At 51.0% G+C, this 18160-nt stretch overlaps 1 protein-coding gene across 1 annotated transcript; it reads left to right on the top strand.

Annotated features, from left to right (window-relative positions):
- Positions 1-3949: 3949 nt before the first annotated feature.
- Positions 3950-13016, top strand: PI16 (peptidase inhibitor 16). Its single transcript, XM_047103232.1, has 6 exons — positions 3950-4105; positions 8463-8684; positions 10484-10593; positions 10871-10959; positions 11841-12518; positions 12731-13016. Exons 1-6 carry the CDS (start codon positions 3950-3952, stop codon positions 12850-12852), a joined length of 1377 nt encoding a protein of 458 aa, XP_046959188.1. The 3' UTR covers positions 12853-13016.
- The last annotated feature ends 5144 nt before the right edge of the window (positions 13017-18160 follow it).

The following is an 18160-nucleotide window of genomic DNA, read 5'->3' as shown; positions in this document are numbered from 1 at the left end:
AGTTCAGTGGCATTAAAGCACATTCACACACTCTGCAACCATCACCACATCCAGTTTCAGAACTTTTTCATCTTGCCAAACTGAAACTGTATGCATTAAAAAAATAACTCTTCATTTCCCTCTCCTCCTGGCCGCTGGAAACTACTGTTCTACTTTCTGTCTCTATGAATTTGACTAGTCTATGTCCCTCATATAAGTGGAATCATACAATAGTTATCTTTTTGTGTCTGGCTTATTTCAGTTAGCAGAATGTCTTCAAGGTTCATCCACTCCTTTTGTTTTTTTTTTTAAGTTGGCCCCACACCCAGCATGGAGCCCGACAAAGGGCTTGAACTCACGACTCTGAGATCAAGACCTGAGTTGAGATCGAGTCGGAGGCTTAACTGACTGAGCCCCCAGGTGCCCAATAGATATCCTTCCTTTTTAAGGCTGGATAATATTTCATTGTATGTATATACCACATTTTGTTTATCAGTTGCTCTTTGATGGGCATTTGGGTTGTTTCCATCTTTTAACTGTCATGAATAGCGTTGCTATGAACACTGATGTGCCAATATCTGTTCAAATCTCTGCTTTAAATTCTTTTGGATATATACTCAGAAGTGGAATTGTTGGATCATAATGTTATTCTGTTTCATTTTTCTGGGTAACCACCATACTGTCTTCCACGTGGCTGCACCATTTTACGTTGTCAGGAGCAATGCACAAGCGTTCCGATTTCACTATATCTTTGCCAGCACTTGGTATTTTCAGAGGAGTGTTGTTTTGTTGTTATAACAGCCATCCTAATGGGTGTGAAGTGATATCTCATTGTGTGTGTGTGTGTGTGTGTGTGTGTGTGTGTGTGTGTGTTTAAGTTTATTTAATTATTTATTTAGAGAGAGAAAGAGCACGGGCATGCACACACAAGTGGGAAAGCAGCAGAGAGAGAATGGCAGAGAGGGAAGGAGAGACAGAAATCCCAAGCAGGCTCTGTGCTGTCATCCCAAAGCCCGACGTGGGACTCCATCTCAAGAACCATGAGATCATGACCTTAGCCAAAACTAAGAGCTGGATGACCGACTGAGCCACCCGGGTGCCCCATCATTGTGGTTTTGACTTGCATTTCCCTAATGACTAGACATTGAGCATCTTTCATGTGCTTTTGGCTCACCTGTAAATCTTTGGAGAAATGTGTATTCAAATCCTGTGTCCATTTTTTAATCAGAAATTTTGGTTGCTTTGTTCTTGAATTGCAGGAGTTTTTTAATATATATTAATCCCTTATCAGGTATAGGATTTGATAATATTTCCTTCCCTTCCATGGGTTGCCTTTTCACTGTGTTTATTTCATTCTTTGAGATGAAATTCATCTATATTTTCTTTTGTTGCCTATATTTTGGTGTCACACCCAAAAAATCCTTGCCAAATCCAATGTCATGAAGTTTCCCCCCATGTTTTCTTCTCTTGTTTTGTAGTTTTAGCTCTTATGAGTAGGTGTTTGATCCATTTTGAGTTGATTATTTTTACTTTTGTATATGGGGCAAAGTAAGGGTCCAACGTCATTCTTTTTCATGTGGATAGCCAGTTTTTCCCACACGACCTGTTGAAAAGACTATCCTTTCTCCATTAAATGGTCTTGGCATTCTTGTCAACATTTGATCATATATGCAAGAGTTTATTCTGGGATCTGTATTCTACTCCATTGGTCTACATGTCTGTGTTTATGCCAATGCCACACTGTTTTGATTACTGTAGCTTTGAAGTAAATTTAAAAATCAGGAAATGTGAGACCTCCAACTTTATGTTTTTCTTTTTCAAGATTGTTTTGGCTATTTGGAGTCCTTTGAGATTCCATATGATTTTAGAATCATATGGGGGATGGGTTTTTTTATTTCTGCAAAAATCATCATTGGGATTTTGATAGCGATTGCACTCTATAAATTGCTTTTAGTATTAAAACTTATAATCCATGAACATGGGATATCTTTTCACCTATTCATGTCTTCTCTAATTTCTTTCAGCAATGTTCTGTAGTTTTTGTTTGTTAGTTTTGTTTTAGCGAGAAGGGGAAGAGAGAGCATGCACATGAGCGGGGGAGAGGAGCAGAGGGAAAGAGAGAGAGAATCTTAAGCAGGCTCCATGCTCAGTGCAGAGCCCGATGCAGGGCTCGAGCCCACAACCCTGGGATCATGACCTGAGCCGATATCAAGAGTCAGACACCTAACCAACTGAGCCACCTGGGCACCCCAGCGTTTTGTGGTTTTAAATGTACAAGTCTGTTGCCTCCTTGGTTAGGTTTACTCCTAAGTTATTTCATTCTATTTATTGTTATTATGAATGGAATTGTTTTCTTAATTTCCTTTTGGGTTATTCATTGTTAGTGTATAGAAATACCACTTGTTTTGTGTGTTGTTTTCGTATCTTACAGCTTTGCTGAGTTCCTAAATTAGTTCTAACAGGTATGTGTGTCTGTGTGTGTGATCCAAGTTGTGTTTGTTTTTGCTTTTGTTTTTACCCAGAGACCTGAGCAGTAACAGGTTTTCTTGACATCTTCCAACGCCAGAGAGTAGACTTTTTCTAGGTCCCCATTCCCTGAGAGGGCAGCCTTTAAGAATCCCAGCTGAGGGGCACCTGGGTGGCCCAGTCAGTTAAGCATCCAATTTCGGCTCAGGTCATGATCTCACGGCTTGTGAGTTCCAGCCCCGCACCCGGCTCTGTGCTGACAGCGCGGAGCCTGGAGCCCACTTTGAGTTCTGTGTCTCCCTCTCTCTCTGCCCCTCCGCCACTCGCACTCTGTCTCTCAAAAATAAATAAACATTAAAAACATTTAAAAAAAAAGAATCCCAGCTGAACTCAAGAGTACTGGTTCCAGATTCCTGCCTCAGGAAGGCCAAGACCTTGGTCCCTGCCCCTGCATGGTCATTACCATCAAAGTGCTTGGCCACCAGGCCCATTTCCCCTCCAATTCCCCACCCCCCCACTCCCCCAACTCCTGCTGCATCAGCTCAGTCATGCCTCTGCTTTTCTGCTCTCTCTTGATTTCAAAAACAGACACATTCTATTTTCTCGATATTCAGAGCAGGAAAGGTCCCAACATCCCAGTTCCAAATGAGCACCTCAAGCACATGCATTCAACAGGCACAGAGAAGCCAACATTGCTCCCTAGTGAAAAGCGCAATTCCAGGATACGGCTAGAGTGGGAACACCTCAGTCTCTTCTCTCGTGGGCAGGAGTCCTACCCACCCCCCCGCACCCCACTCCCACCCCGCCATGGGGCTGGGGGCTGGCCAAGGCCGTGCCATATGAGTAATCGTTGGCTACGGTTACTGAGGGCTACTGTGTGCCAGATACTCTACTGGATGCTTCACATACATTTGATCTCATTTAATCCTCCTTCCAGCCCGATGAGGTAGGTACTATTACAGCCACTGATTTAATTGACAAAACTGCCAACAGTTCAGCTGGCAGAGGAGCAGAGTCAAGATTTAGGCTTCGGTTGGCCCGTTCCTTTTACCAAACACATCTTGGCTTCCTCCGTTCTCCCGTAAGTCAAATAGAGTTTCCTCATCTTCCCCAATCCTCAGGGATGGGGTCCCTGTGGTTTTCTTCCTCTTGCTTGTCCTGGGGTGCCCAGTGGGTGTGACTTGGGTTGCTCTATTTTGCCCCCCCGGGGGGACCTTTCCACAACTCAGGAGGGACTGTGGACCGCACAGAGCTCTTGGCCTGAGCCCCCGTTACGGGAGAAAGGAGGCTGTTGCCAAGGACTCCAAGGGGAGATAAATGCCGGGAGTGGACTCAACTCTGGTCAGGACCCAAGCACCCAGCCCTCCCAGAGACACTGTGTGAGCCGGGCCGGCCCTGCAGACAGCCCCTCCCGCCGCCCCAGCCAGGGTGGTGCTTGCGTGGGGAGGACTTTAAATCCGGCCGCCAGACCCCTGGCCGGGAGAGGCGGAGAGGACCAGCCACCATGCACAGCTCCGGCAGTCTGCTGCTACTGCTGCTGCTGGCGGCCACCACGGGCCCCGCCGGCGCCCTCAGTGATGATGAGAAACGTGTGATGGTGGAGCTGCACAACCTCTACCGGGCCCAGGCGTTCCCACCCGCCGCTGACATGCTGCAAATGGTGAGTGCGGCTGGGGGGGGCTGGGCGCTCGCCTGCCCAGACCAAAGGGGCGCTGAGCCAGGACCCCCCCCCCAATCCCTCCCCCCCCCCCCCCCGGGTTGAAGCTCCCTCAGAGACTCATCTCTCTGGTCAGTGACAGAATTCCTGATACTATGCAATTCACAGGTCCCCAGAGGCAGCCCCATTATACAGATCAGGAAACTGAGGCTCGGCGGGGCTTGCGGGTCCCACAGCCGGTAGAGCCAGACCTGGGAGCCCCAGCTTCCCACTCCAGTGACTCCTTCCCAGCACTTCCTAAAATGCAGGTGCCCCTGATTGAGGGGACACAGGAAGTTCCTAATACAATGAGAGGAGGAACAAGGGCAGCAGGAAGGGCCCCAGCACCTGGGGAGGAGGGATGGTCTATGGAGGTGGGTGAGAACAGGAGCCAGAAGCGGGCCGGATCACACAGTTCAAATCCTGTCTCGGTCACGCAACAAGACCCGCGATTTGGGGGAGTCCCTTAAACTGGTAGGGACCCTCAGTTTTTCATCTGTAAAATGGGTTCCTAATTAGAGTTACATATATATCAACATGGAGTGAATCTCACAGATATAACACTGGGGGGGGGATGAAATCTAAAATATATATATACGTACAGTAGGACATACTTACAGAAGGTTTGTTTTTTTTTTAATTTTTTTTTAACGTTTATTCATTTTTGAGACAGAGAGAGACACGGCATGAACGGGGGAGGGGCAGAGAGAGAGGGAGACACAGAATCGGAAGCAAGCTCCAGGCTCTGAGCCATCAGCCCAGAGCCCGACGCGGGGCTCGAACTCGCGGACCGCGAGATCGTGACCTGAGCTGAAGTCGGACGCTCAACCGACTGAGCCACCCAGGCGCCCCCAGAAGGTTTTAAACGTGTAAAAAATACTATTGTATATTGGTGGGGACACATGCAAATATTGTCAGCATACAGGGACGTTCCTATAGATGATGGAAGCCAGATTTTGAGTGGTAGTAACCTCTGTCGAGAGGGAGAGTTATTTGATGGTAGGGTCAGGAGGCAGGGTGTTTATGCTCAAGATGAAAAAAGATAAAATCAGAAATTCACCCCCTTCCTGCCCTCCCTGAGGGCTGAACTGGCCGTCCTCTGGGCCATCCTGGAGGATTCCTGGGCAGTGTCCAGGGACGCCACAGTTAGTGCCCCAGAGCAAGGTCACACCTGGGGAAGAGAGCAGTGAGCCTGAGGGTCCGAGACTGGAGTTCTAATTGCTCCGTTCAGTCTGGCGAAGTGATTCTGGACCGGTCCCTCTACCTTCAAAGGCTTCCATTTCCTGATCTATCACTTGGGACTGGCAATTCCTACCCTGAGGATCAGATGGGATGATGTATGACAGAGGTCAAGGAAGGCCTCTAGAAATGCACACAGCAGGACCATTCAACCCCTGTCGGCCTGGCAACCAGGAACTGTAGACGATAGATGAGGAGCACGGGAGGCTGGCACCTGCTCTGCCAGTAGCTCCCTGATTGAGGCCTGGAACTCATTGTTGAGCCTCAGTTTCTCCGTCTGTAGATCCCTGATGCCCTACAGTCTTGTTGGCTACCCAAGCCAGGAGCTGCTTTGCGGACAGAGGTGGACCTTGGGGTGGGGCCACATTCTGGAAAGCAGTTTGGATATTCAGGGGATACGGTGCTGTCTGGTGCGAAGTGATGGGAGGAGGGGATGGCCTGGGACACCGGGATAAATTTGGGACAAGGCTCAGGCTCGACCTCAGCACGCGGTATATACAGAAACTCTGGAGACAGACGGCCTGGTTCAAACCTTGATTCTGCCATGTATTAGCTGTGCGACCTTGGCCAAGTGCCTTAACCTCTCTGTGTCTCAGCTTCCTCATCTGCAAATTGAAGATGATGACTACATAGCAAGTCCCCTGTAAGACGGTTGCCAGGATCAAATGAGTGAATATTTATAAAGCACTTAGAACAGCGTGTGGCGCACAGTAAGGGCTCATAAGTGTTAGATTAACCAAAGAGGGAATGAATCCAGGATGACACAGGTGGCAGTTATCATGGACGCCTTTCTCTCCCTGAGCGTCCACATCTAATCATCACTGCTTTTACCTCCCAGAGGGTTCAATTTTCCTTGAACCCTACTTCCCCATCCTCATTCCTTCCTACAACCCTGATCCAGTGTTTCATTACTTCTCCCAAGGACTCCTAAAACGGTCTCGGCCTGCTCCCCCCGCCTCCGGCCTCTGCTTCCAGAATGAACAATCCAACACATGGGCCTGACCTTGCTCAAAACCCTTCAATGGCTCCCACTGGCTCCTGACCGCCTCGGGATAGACCTCCAGCTCCTGAGAAGGCTCTCTCTGTGTGTCTACCCCTGCTTACACCTCCAGCCTCCTCTCCTGCTCAGTTTTTCCCTCAGTAACCTCAACAGCTTCTCCTTCCCCAGACAAAACGTTGTATCTCACCTCTAGGCCTTTGCTCGTGCTGTGCCTCGGTTCAGATGTCTTTCCCCGTCCACCTGACCAATGCCTCAGTTTTAGCACTTAGTTTAGTGCCTCCTCTAAAGGGCCCTCTTTGGTGCCTCTATAGTATCCATTGCATATGTGTCATTTAGCACACGGTGGCCCAATCACCAGTTTATGACAATGTGAACTTGGGCTTCTAGGTCCTTGCTCTCACCTCCAGGCTGGTACAGTGCCCAAGACTGTGTGTTGAATGAGTGGATGAATGAACGGACTTGCTTCCAGATGGTGACCATGTGGCCAATGTGGGTGGGTGCCGTGACTCTCAAATACCCACGGGGGTCTCTGGAAGACTGAGAAGACCTGAGACCCACAGGAACGACTCTACTGGCGGAACTCCACGCAGCCAGCCCGAACAGGAATCACAGCCGGGCTCAGTAGGGAGACCGCTTTTAAGCAGGGTCTGTCTCAGTCATCAACAGTTGACACATGCGTATCGAGCACCTGCTATGAGCCAGCACTGTGCCAGACACTGGGGTGACATACCCTGAAGGAGGTCGCAGTTTAGTCTGGAGCCCCGCACATCATCCCAGACACCCAGATCCAGGTTCCCCGTACCTTGCCCTTTCCCTCTCCCTACCCGCCCTTACTTACTCCCAGAGCCTGAAGACGCTCCGGGACCAGTGATTTGGGACAAAAACACCCAGGGAGGGAAAGGGATTCACCCATAGTCACAAAGTGGGGGGGTCCCAGTCCAGTGTGACCGCCCCTCCCCACCCCCCCTTCGCAGGCAGCTGCTCCTGAGAACCTTGTGTGGGTGAGGAGCCCCATCCCCTCCTCCTCTCAGGGTCGCCCAAGCTCTTGACACTTTACAGGCCGTCTGGCTCCCACAGCTGGCTGGGCCCCCAGAGGGTGGAACAGGAGTTGCCGCCAGGCCATCCATTTCTAGGAGAGGCCAAGGACAAAGTTTAATGGGATCCAGGCCTTCCTCCTCAATCCTTTGTTAATCCGTCTTCCCACCCACACTGGGCCTGTCCTCCTGGCTGGGGACCCAGAGAACTCAGAGGTCCCTTAACCTAAAATGCCCCCTCCCGCTGCCTCACCTGAAGTCCCGCCTGAAGGACGGGACGTTGGGATCTGACAGCTCCTTGAGACACCAAGGCTCTGAAAGCAGGCCTCTCCGTAAGGGTCACACAGGGACACTTAATTTTCTTGGGGAAAGGGGTTGTCAGTTGTCAGTTGACAAGAGTTGAGAGCACCTGGGAATAGCACTTGGGAGGGAAGCCTGGAGCTGGTAAAGCCATGGAGGCTGGGCGACCCCAAGGGGAGAGTGGGACCTGAGAGGGGAGTATCATATTTATGGTGGGAGGGTGAGGGGTTGGGAGGGGCTGGATCAACAGTGCAGCCCTTGAACATCTCACTGGACGTTCTGTGGTCTTCAGAGCAGGCAGACAGTCCTGGGAGGTAGGCAGGGCACAGACGCCACCTTTCACGCAGGAGGATATTAATTTTAATTAATAACAACAGTGTCACAAACATCATCTCATTTATTCCTCCCAAAGCATCACGAGACTTCAGAAAGGTCAGGCACTCTGTCTAAAATCACACAGCTGGTAAATGGTCCCAAGCTTAGCTCACTCCATGGCCTGGGGTGGCACCCTCCCATCCCCCCCCCCACCCCCACAGAAGCCTGCCAGGAGCATAGACCTGTTCCTGATCTTGGCCAAGAGTCACCCCGAAGGAGGGGAGGGTCTCCGGCCCCCAGAGGCCCCCAGGACACCTTCAACCTTCTCTGATCCCCAGAATTGTGGGTATCCTCACCTCTCTCTCCCGCAACCCTCTCCCACCTCCACCGAGCCCAAGGCGTTCCTCACCTCCCTCTCCGACCTGCCCCGCAGAGGTGGGACGAGGAGCTGGCCGCCTTCGCCAAGGCCTACGCGCAGAAGTGCGTGTGGGGCCACAACAAGGAGCGCGGGCGGCGCGGGGAGAACCTGTTTGCCATCACGGACGAGGGCTTGGACGTGCCGCTGGCCATGGAGGAGTGGCACCACGAGCGCGAGCACTACAACCTCAGCGCAGCCACCTGCGACCAGGGCCAGATGTGCGGCCACTACACGCAGGTGCGAAGCCGCGGGGCGGGTGGGCGGGGGCGGGCCACAAGAGCACTGGGCGGGGCTACATGACTAGTGGGCGGGGCCGCACGAGCAGCGGGCGGGGCGGGGCAGAGGCCACCTGTCCCTTCACCGCCTGGGAGTCCGCTTCTTAAACTGCCTAAACCATTTTCAGTTGACTCCAAAACCCACGAGTCGTTTGAAAATCTATGTGGCCCCTCCCGTCCTCCTCGGACTGAGGGGACCTAAGTTAGGTGTCGCAGAGCCAGTTTCGTGGACGGTAATTATTCTAGGCAATCCTGATAGACGTCTAAGCGGTCCTGTCCGACCTAAGTTAGTCAGGGCTGTTTGTGCCCGCGGTCTTCTCATTGTCCCTCTTCTGTCATTTCTCATAGCGTCTAAGTTGCTGCTTCTACTCTGCCAGGGACCGATAAAGCAAATAGACTATTGTGTGTGTTTAACTTTTCTTCTGCTTTTAAAAACTATGTGTAAATGAGAGCAAATCGTCACTGAGCGAAGGTTCCAGGGAGACTCCGAGAGCATTTCCTGCCCCTCACAGTCACATTTTGCTTACGTCAGGGTTCTCACTGCACTTTGAAAGTTGGAGTTTGCAGATAAGAGGTGTTGGGTGGGGGTACTGTAGGGTGTGTGTATGGGTGTGTAGGGGAATTAACATTAGTGTTCTTGAGTTATTTTCTGCACCCAATGCTCATTGTTCAAACAATACCATGACAATTTTTTTTTTTTTTTTAATAAACATCTTCCCACCCATATCCACGAATTCCACTTTCCAGGGCTTCTTTTGAGTGGTATTTTTAGTGCTACTCTTTAGGGAAGGGAATCCTAGTATCATCCACCCAGATGGAGAGGTTGTAAGTGCCCAGCAACCCTCCCTGGTTCCCTTCCCTCTGTGCCCTGCAATTTCTCACACTTCCCTTACCCCCAGCATGAGCGCGCGCGCGCGCGCCGGATCTTCCTGCAGGATTGCCGTCAGTGCCCAGCGGGAGTGGGGCTGCTCCACCTCCAGCCCCATGTTCTCCAGGGCTGAGTGCACATGAACTCTGGGGTCATTTCTGCCTGGGAGATGCTCCATACTGGTACCTTCAGCTGACTTAAGTAGAAAAACCCCAATCCTGGGGTTGTGTGTAGGATAATAGCCAGAGCTAGATCTCAGAGCAAAAACTGGCCTCCATTTGAGCGACTCCCGAGCAGAGTGGGCCTAGAAACAAGGGGAGGCTGCTGGTCTCAGCCCATGGCAGTGCCCGAAAGTTTTGAATTTAAAAATTTTATACTTAAGACAGAATTCCTTCTAGCAGGTAGGGGGCCCAGACTTAGAAACAGCAGAGCAGATCCCTGCTTACTTGTGATTTGGGGGAAGCTCTGCTTCCAAAATGGCTTCTTCTGTTTCTTGGATTTTGCTTGTTACTGGTATCCAAGATTCTCCCATTTGAGATTCATTCCTTTGGATGTACCCTGTTTAAAATGCACAGGAAATTGCAAAAAAAAAAAAAATGCACAAGAAGAATTTATGAGGGTATATACAAAGGGAAGGTTTTCAGAGAGGCCTGTCCAAACAATGTGTGTGGTTGGCAGGGGGAACTAGATTGTTCAGAACAAATTCCACACCACCGCCCCCCCCCCCCCAGCAAAATCCCTGTTTAGAGTTTTGTCCTGAAGCTGCATGTCCTCAGACTTGGATCTCACAGGTTGTAGGGATCCTCTTCTCTCCACCCATAGAACACTGGTGTAGAGACACTAGCTAGGGACAATCCCACCCAGACTAAACTGTTGAGTTTGCCCTCCTTCAGGTGGTCTGGGCCAAGACAGAGAGGATTGGCTGTGGCTCCCACTTCTGTGAGAAGCTCCAGGGTGTTGAGGAGACCAATATCCATTTGCTGGTTTGCAACTATGAGCCTCCGTGAGTGCCCAGGGAGTCCTGGGGGTAGGGGATGAGCAGGGCCAAGGGGAGGGTTGAGTTGGCAGTCTAAGAAAGTGGGAGGGGGCCAATCTGGGGCCCTTGGGGGAGCTGTGAGGGCACCGATGGGAGTCTGCTCTCATTGGCCCAGCAAGTTAGTTGGGAGCAAGACCCAGGGGTACTACCGGCCTAGGTGTGTGTATGAGGGATAAGGACAGGGGTTTGTAGGGACCGCCCCCCCCCCCCCCCCCGCGCCCAGCACAGTCCTCGCCTCCCGCAGGGGGAACGTGAAGGGAAAGAGGCCCTACCAGGAAGGGACTCCGTGCTCCCTGTGTCCCTCCGGCTACCGCTGCGAGAACTTCCTCTGTGGTGAGTTGGGGGTGGATGGGGAGGAGAAAGAAGGGGAGGGAAGGGATGCCTACGGGACGGTCCTAGAGCCTCCCGGGACTTCCAAGAGATGCACGGGCAGGGGGAGGGGCCTGGCGGGATGCGACCTCCGGGGGCCCTTGGCGGGCCCACCCTATGCGGGTTCCCAAGCCCAATTCGCCTTCCTTGCTCAGCCACTTTGGCCCCCTGTCATTCAAAGTGACTGGTTTTCAACCCCCCAAGTGGAGGGTAGAGGAGAGTCCGGCGGCTCCCGAGCGCCGGGCGAGGTGGGCGTGACCAGAGGGAAATGGTCCCCCATGCGGGCGGAGCCTGGCGGTGGGCGTGGACTTGAAGGGACCGGGCCTGCGTCGGGCACAGGCACCTAGCTGGAGAGTCCCCTGAAAAAGTGATTGTGTGAGCGCGGAGAGAGGATTTGGAGGAGGAGGATGGAGAAGCCACTGTTACAACGTTATAATAAAACAACAAGGTTATAAAAAAGTATCATTTAGGGGCCTGGGTGGCTCCGTCGGTTAAGCGTCCGACTTCGGCTCAGGTCATGATCTCTCAGTTTGTGAGATCGAGCCCCGCCTCGGGCTCTGTGCTGACAGCTCAGAGCCTGGAGCCTGCTTCCGATTCTGTGTCTCCCTCTCTCTCTGCCCCTCCCCCGCTCACACTCTGTCTCTGAAAAATGAATAAACCTTAAAAAAAATTAAAAATATTTTTTAAATAAGTATCATTTATTATGAATGAAGGACATAGTCGCTGGAGAGGATGTGTTTGTGTGTCATCGTCAGACATTTGGTCGCCTCATCTTGATTGCCGGGGGGCGCTCCGGACACGGGGTCCTGCCACAGCACTAATGCCAAAGCCTTGTTTCTTATCAGAACTCATCAGAGACCCGGAGGAGGCTCAGGATTTGCCTTACCTGGTAACTGAGGCCCCATCTTCCCTGGCAACGGAAGCTTCAAGTTCTAGGAAAAGCGGTATCCCTTCTTCCGTGGCAACGGAAAATCCGTCCTCCTTGGTAACAGAGGTCTCGGGCCCCCTGGCAACCAAGGCTCTTCCGGCTGTAGAAACCAAGGCCCCGTCTCCCTTAGCAACGGAAGATTCCCCCTCCATGGCAACAGAGGCTCCACCTTCCTTAACGACTGAGGTCCCTTCCTTTTTGGCAACTCACAGCCCCTTTGCCTTGGACGAGGGGCCAGCAACCTTCTCCAAATCGACCAATGATCCCATCTCCCAATTGGCAGGCAAAGAGGCCAGCAGGACAAGAATGCCCCCCAAGACCCCAGAGAGTTCTCTGCACCCCAAGATGTTCTTGACAGGGACACGGGAGCCACAACCCCACTCCCAGAAAGCAGGCAAGGTCGAGGCCGAGTTGTCTCCTTCCAGTGAGGTCTTGGCCTCAGTTTCTCCAGTCCAGGACAAGACAGGTGGGCTGCCGGCCACCTTGGACCACGTGGGGCACACCTCCTCCAAGTCCCTGTCTAACTCCCCCAATACCTCTGCCACCTCCAATGCCGTGGGTGGGCGAACCCTGGCCCTGCAGTCGTCTTTGCCAGGTAAGACCTGTAGTGTTCGTCCCACTTCCCCGTCTTCCTCTAGAATGTCGGCGCCCTGCCCCCAGCCATAGGGGTTATGGCCATAGCGGGGCATGCACCCTCTGAGTCAGAGCTTCCTCCCTGGCTGCTGGGCCCCCGCTTACATGCCTGGCAGGGAGGGTGGGAGGTCGGGCAGAGCTGTCTCCAGGCTGAGGCCCTCTCCCTCCCCACAGGCGCAGAGGGCCCTGAAAAGCCTAGCATCAAGTCAGGGCTGAAGTCGGGCCCTGGTCACATCTGGGGCCCCCTTCTGGGGCTGCTGCTCCTGCCTCTGCTGGTGCTGGCTGGAATCTTCTGAAGGGGTCATCACTCAAAGGCAAGGCCTGGTGGGGGGACCCTGGCCTCGTGCCCGCTCCAGGTGGTCTTTCTCCAAGCAAGAGGCCACAGTTTCCTGGGAAGGTCCTGCTCTGTGGCCCAGTAGCCGCCCCCCGGCCCCCCAGCCTTGACCCCAGCTTCTGGCCAGACGCCAAGCCAGTAACCTTGTGCTCTCGGGAGGCCTAAGGCCAACTCCTGGCTCTGCCCCGGGAGTGCCTCTGCCTCTGTGGGGGTCTCCCCTTAGCTAGCTGCAGACCGTGCTGGGCAGTGTTCCTGCGGCCACTCGTGCCCATTCTCCTGTTGTCCTGTGGTCACGTTTCTGCTCTTCCAGGGACAGAAGATATCGGTGCTTCCCAGAGACCCCTTGACCCCTCCTAGTCCCCTGGCTTCTTCTTTAAGCCCTCTGAGTCTGAGACTGTTTCCAGGAAGACCTTCTGCCTTCCCAGGGTGAAGAGATCAGCTGTCCTCCTGCCATCTCCCCCACCCCGTCCCCCGCCCCCAAACAAGATGCTTCTTGGCTGAAGGCCTTCTGGAAGGGAAAGGCTGCAGGGCACGCCTCATCCACAGATGCCTTTGGGGTGCGAGGCCTGGTTGGCTAGGAGTTCAGGTTGCCACCTATGACTGCATCCCCTGCCTGGACCCCTCCTGCCCCTCCCACCTCAATCCTGGGTCTGGGTGGGGGTTCAAGAGAGATCCCCGCCCACCGGCCCTGCCAGAACTGCCTCTGCAGGTAGGGGGTTCTTCCTGAGCGCCCCCTCCCCCTACTTGCTGGTGTAGCCCCGGAGGGGGGTTTGTGAGGCAGATGAAGGACAAGCCCCACCTGAATGGGGTTCTATGGGGGGGATGGGCAGGCAGGGACCAGGGAAGGGAAGCAGCCCCTGACTCCTGAATAAAAGCCTGTGTAAGAATACCGAGTGTCTGTGCTTGTGAGGGGTGGAGGGCAAAAGGAGGGCTCTCTGAGAGGCCCTGAGGAGGTTCCCCTCCCAACCACGGGCAACGGTTCCTTCTCCCACACCTCCTGTCCCCACACACGCCATCCAGTCCTTCGGGGCGTCTCTTTTCCTTCCTAAAAACCGTCCCCCTCCACAACTCACATCTTCAGGCAGCCTGCGGGAAGCAGAAAGGGCCAAGGGGCTGGATCCCCCAGCTCCAGGAGTCACCAGTGGAGGCTAGTTGGGTTTTAGACCCAGAAGCAAGGAGTGGCATACAACCTCTTTGCAGGGTGCTGTCGCCCAGGCCCGTCGGGCACACAAGATCGGAAGGCTTTGCCAGCCCTCGGTGCCTGGAGGAATCCCGAGAAAGGGTTCTGGAGTCTCAGCCACATTCCCCCAGGGGACAACGGCAGGACTGTGCAGAGCGCTGTATGGCAGGAAAGCACAAATGTGGGGGGGGTGGGGGGTGCGGCTAGCAGCAGGTGACAGGGCAGCTTGGGATCGAGCAGGGGCTGGCGGGGAGGGGGAGAGCGCCTGTCTGGAGTGTGAGCAGTGAAAACAGGAAGCATACAAGTCAGGCTGTGTGGTGACCGTAAATATATATTACATAGTCGTATTTATGTGTATGTGTACATGTATATATGATACAATATATTAAGATATCTTAAAGATATAAATTAAGACATAACTCATATAGGAGCGCCTGGGTGACTCCGTCAGTTGAGCGTCTTGACTCTTGATTTCGGCTCAGGTCATGATCCCAGGGTCGGGGGATCAAGTCCCACGTCAGGCTCCGTGCTGAGTGTGGAGCCTGCTTGGGATTCTCTCTCCCCCGTCCCTCTCCGTCGCGTGTGTTCTAAAATAACTATATATAACTCATATAAAATTCACCCATTTAAAGTGACCACTCAGTGGTTTTTACTCACAGGGTGGTGCAACCATCAGAACATTTTAGAACGTTCTCATCACCCCCAAAAGAAGCCCCACACCCCAGGTCCTAAGCCACCACTAATCCACTGTCTATGGATTGGTCTGTTCTGACATTTTGTGTAACTGGAATCACACACAGGTGGCCTTTTTTTGGTCTGGCTTCTTTCACGTAACACATTTTCAGGATTTATCCATGTGATGGCATGAAGCAGTTACTTCATTCCTTTTTATCACCAAGTGATACCCCCTAGTATAGAACACCTTTTATTTATCCATTTGTCAACTGGTGGACATTTGGGTTGTTTCCAGTTTGGGGCTATTTTGATGTTGCTATCAACATGCGTGTAGAAGTTTTTCTGTGGATGTATGTTCTCATTTCTCTCGGGTGTCTATCTAGGAGCAGTATCGTATGGTAGGTAACTGCGGGTCACATGGTCACTCTTCAACTTTTTTTAGGAACTGCCGGATAGCTTTCCCAAGCGGCCACGCCATTTCACATTTGCATCAGCAACAAGGGTTTCTCCACGTCTTTGCCAACACTTGTTATCTTTTTAAAATTATAGCAATCCTAGTGAGTGTGAAGCAGTATCTTATTGTGGTTTTGATTTTCATTTCCCTGATGGCTAATGCCAAGCATCTTTCCAGGTGCTTATTGGCCATTTATCTCTGGAGAGAGGTCTATTCAAGTCTTTATTATTGAGTTGTAGAAATTTTTTTTTTAATTTTTTTTTTCAACGTTTATTTATTTTTTTGAGACAGAGACAGAGCATGAACAGGGCAGGGTCAGAAAGAGAGGGAGACGCAGATTCTGAAATAGGCTCCAGGCTCCGAGCTGTCGGCACAGAGCCTGACACGGGGCTCGAACTCACAGACCATGAGATCATGACCTGAGCCGAAGTCGGACACTCAACCGACTAAGCCACCCAGGCGCCCCAATTCTTTTTTTTTTTTTTTTTATGTTTACTTATTTTTGAGAGAGAGAGAGAGGGAGAGAGCCGCACGTGGGTGAGCCGGAGAGAGGCAGAGACAGAGAATCCCAAGCAGGCTCTGCACGGTCAGCACAGAGCCCTAGGTGGGCCTCGAACTCACAAACCATGAGGTCACATGCTCAACTGACTGAGTCACCAGAATGCCCCTATTGGAATTACACAGTCTAGATGTCCCTTACCAGATATACAATTTTAAAACATTCTCTCTCATTCTGAGTTGTCTTTTCAATTTTTCTTTAGGATGTTCTTTGAACACAAGTTTTTATTGTGATATCCAATTTATCGATTTTTTTTTCTTTTGTTGCTGTTTTTTGGTGTTATATTTGAGAAATCATTACCTAATCCATGGTCACAAAGATTTATGCCTATGTCTTTTTCTAAGAGTTTTATAGTTTAAACTTTTAAAAAAAATTTTTGTTTTTAACGTTTATTGATTTTTGAGATAGAGAGAGACAGAGCATGGACGGGGGAAGGTCAGAGAGAGGGAGACACAGAATCTGAAACAGGCTCCAGGTCTGAGCTGTCAGCACAGGGCCCGACGCGGGGCTCAAACTCAGGGACCGCGAGATCATGACCTGAGCCAAAGTCGGACGCTTAACTGAGCCACCCAGGTGCCCCTATAGTTTCAATTCTTATATTTAAGCCTTTGATCCATTTTGAGTTAATTTTTCTATGTGGTGTGAGGTGGGAGTCCAACTTCGTTCTCATGCATGTGAATATCCGGTTGTCCAAGCACTTTTCGTGGAAGACAATTCTTCCGTTTAATTGTCTTGTTGCCTTTGTCCCAAACCAACTGACCTTAAATGTAAATGTTTATTTCTGGACCCTCGATTCTATTCCATTGATCTATATGTCTATCTTATGCCAGTACCACATTATCTTGGTTACCATAGCTTTGTAGTAAGTTTTGAAACTGCAAAATGAGCCCTCCAATTTTGTTCTTTTTCAAGATTGCTTAGGCTATTCTAGATCCCTGGAATTTTGGGGCGCCTGGGTGGCTCAGTCGGTTAAGCGTCCGACTTCAGCTCAGGTCACAATCTTGCGGTCCGTGAGTTCGAGCCCCGCGTCGGGCTCTGGGCTGATGGCTCAGAGCCTGGAGCCTGTTTCTGATTCTGTGTCTCCCTCTCTCTCTGCCCCTCCCCCGTTCATGCTCTGTCTCTCTCTGTCTCAAAAATAAATAAATGTTAAAAAAAAAAAATTTAGATCCCTGGAATTTCCACATGAATTTTAGTTTCGGCTTGTCAAATTTCTGCAAAGAAGTCGTCTGAGATTTTGATAGGGATTGTGTAATCTGCCATCTAAGTTTTCCAATCCATGAACATGGGCTGTCTTTCCACTTAAGGTCTTTACTTTTGTTCAACAATGTTCTGTAATTTTCAAAGTATAAATTGTACGATTTTTTGGTAAAACTTATTCATAAGCATTTTATTATTTGATGCTATTATAAATGAAATTGTTTATTAATTTCATTCTCACTTTCTTCAGCTGTGTGTATAAAGGAGTATGAATGATTTTTGTGTATCAATTTTATAACCTGTACCCTTGCTGAATTATGTTGTTTCTATGTGTTTAAACACTTAAGTGTTTATATGTATTTTTGGTGGATTCTTTAGGATTTTCTATGTACGAGATCATGTTGTCTACAGACATAGTTTTACTTTTTTTTCTAACCCAAATAACTTTATTTTTTAAAGTCTATTTTGAGAGAGAGAGAGAGAGAGAGAGAGGGAGGGAAAGAGCACTTGAGCTTGAGAGGGGCAGAGAGAGGGAGAGCAAGAATCCCAAGCAGGCTCCACGCTGTCAGCAGAGCCCGACACAGGGCTCATGAATTGTGAGATCATGGCCTGAGCTGAAATCAAGAGTTGGACACTGAACCACCCAAGTGCCCCCCAGATAACTTTTAATTCACTTTCCTGCTTGCCCTGGCTGGACCCTCCAGTACAACGTTGAGTAATGGCAAGACAGACATCCTTGTCTTTCCTGAGCATCGAGGGAAAACGTTAGGTTTCTCATCATTCAGTCTAATGTTAATTATGGGTTTTTCATAGATGCCATTTATCAGGGTGAGGAAGTTCTAAGGTTTTTGAATGTTTTTGTCATGACAGGAAGTTTGACTGGCACTCTGCGGCCTCCAGGCCTCTGCGGAGTGGGGAGTACTCTGCTCCAGCACTATGCTGCACGGCCCCAGGCATCTGGGGACCGGTAAAGCAACGAGGGCTCTGGTAGGACCCAGCACAGGCCACCACTACCAACTCAGGCCTTTCGGGAGGCCTAGCAGAGGACTTCCCGGTTTTGTCCTTCAGAATTAGGTTTCCCAGGAGGAGAGGATGGAGACTAACTCCCCGTCACCCCTCCTCTTGCTGACAGCTCAGCTGTGGCCCAATCCAACCCAATCTCCTTTCTCAGCTAAAAACCTGGTCGCACTTTAGTTTCCAGGACG

Source organism: Lynx rufus, unplaced genomic scaffold (genome assembly GCF_022079265.1).
Source record: "Lynx rufus isolate CCGP_SWC_20201006 ecotype Redwood Valley unplaced genomic scaffold, mLynRuf1.p SCAF_6, whole genome shotgun sequence".
NCBI classification, from domain to species: Eukaryota; Metazoa; Chordata; class Mammalia; order Carnivora; family Felidae; genus Lynx; species Lynx rufus.
This window is presented reverse-complemented; position numbering and strand designations above follow the sequence as displayed.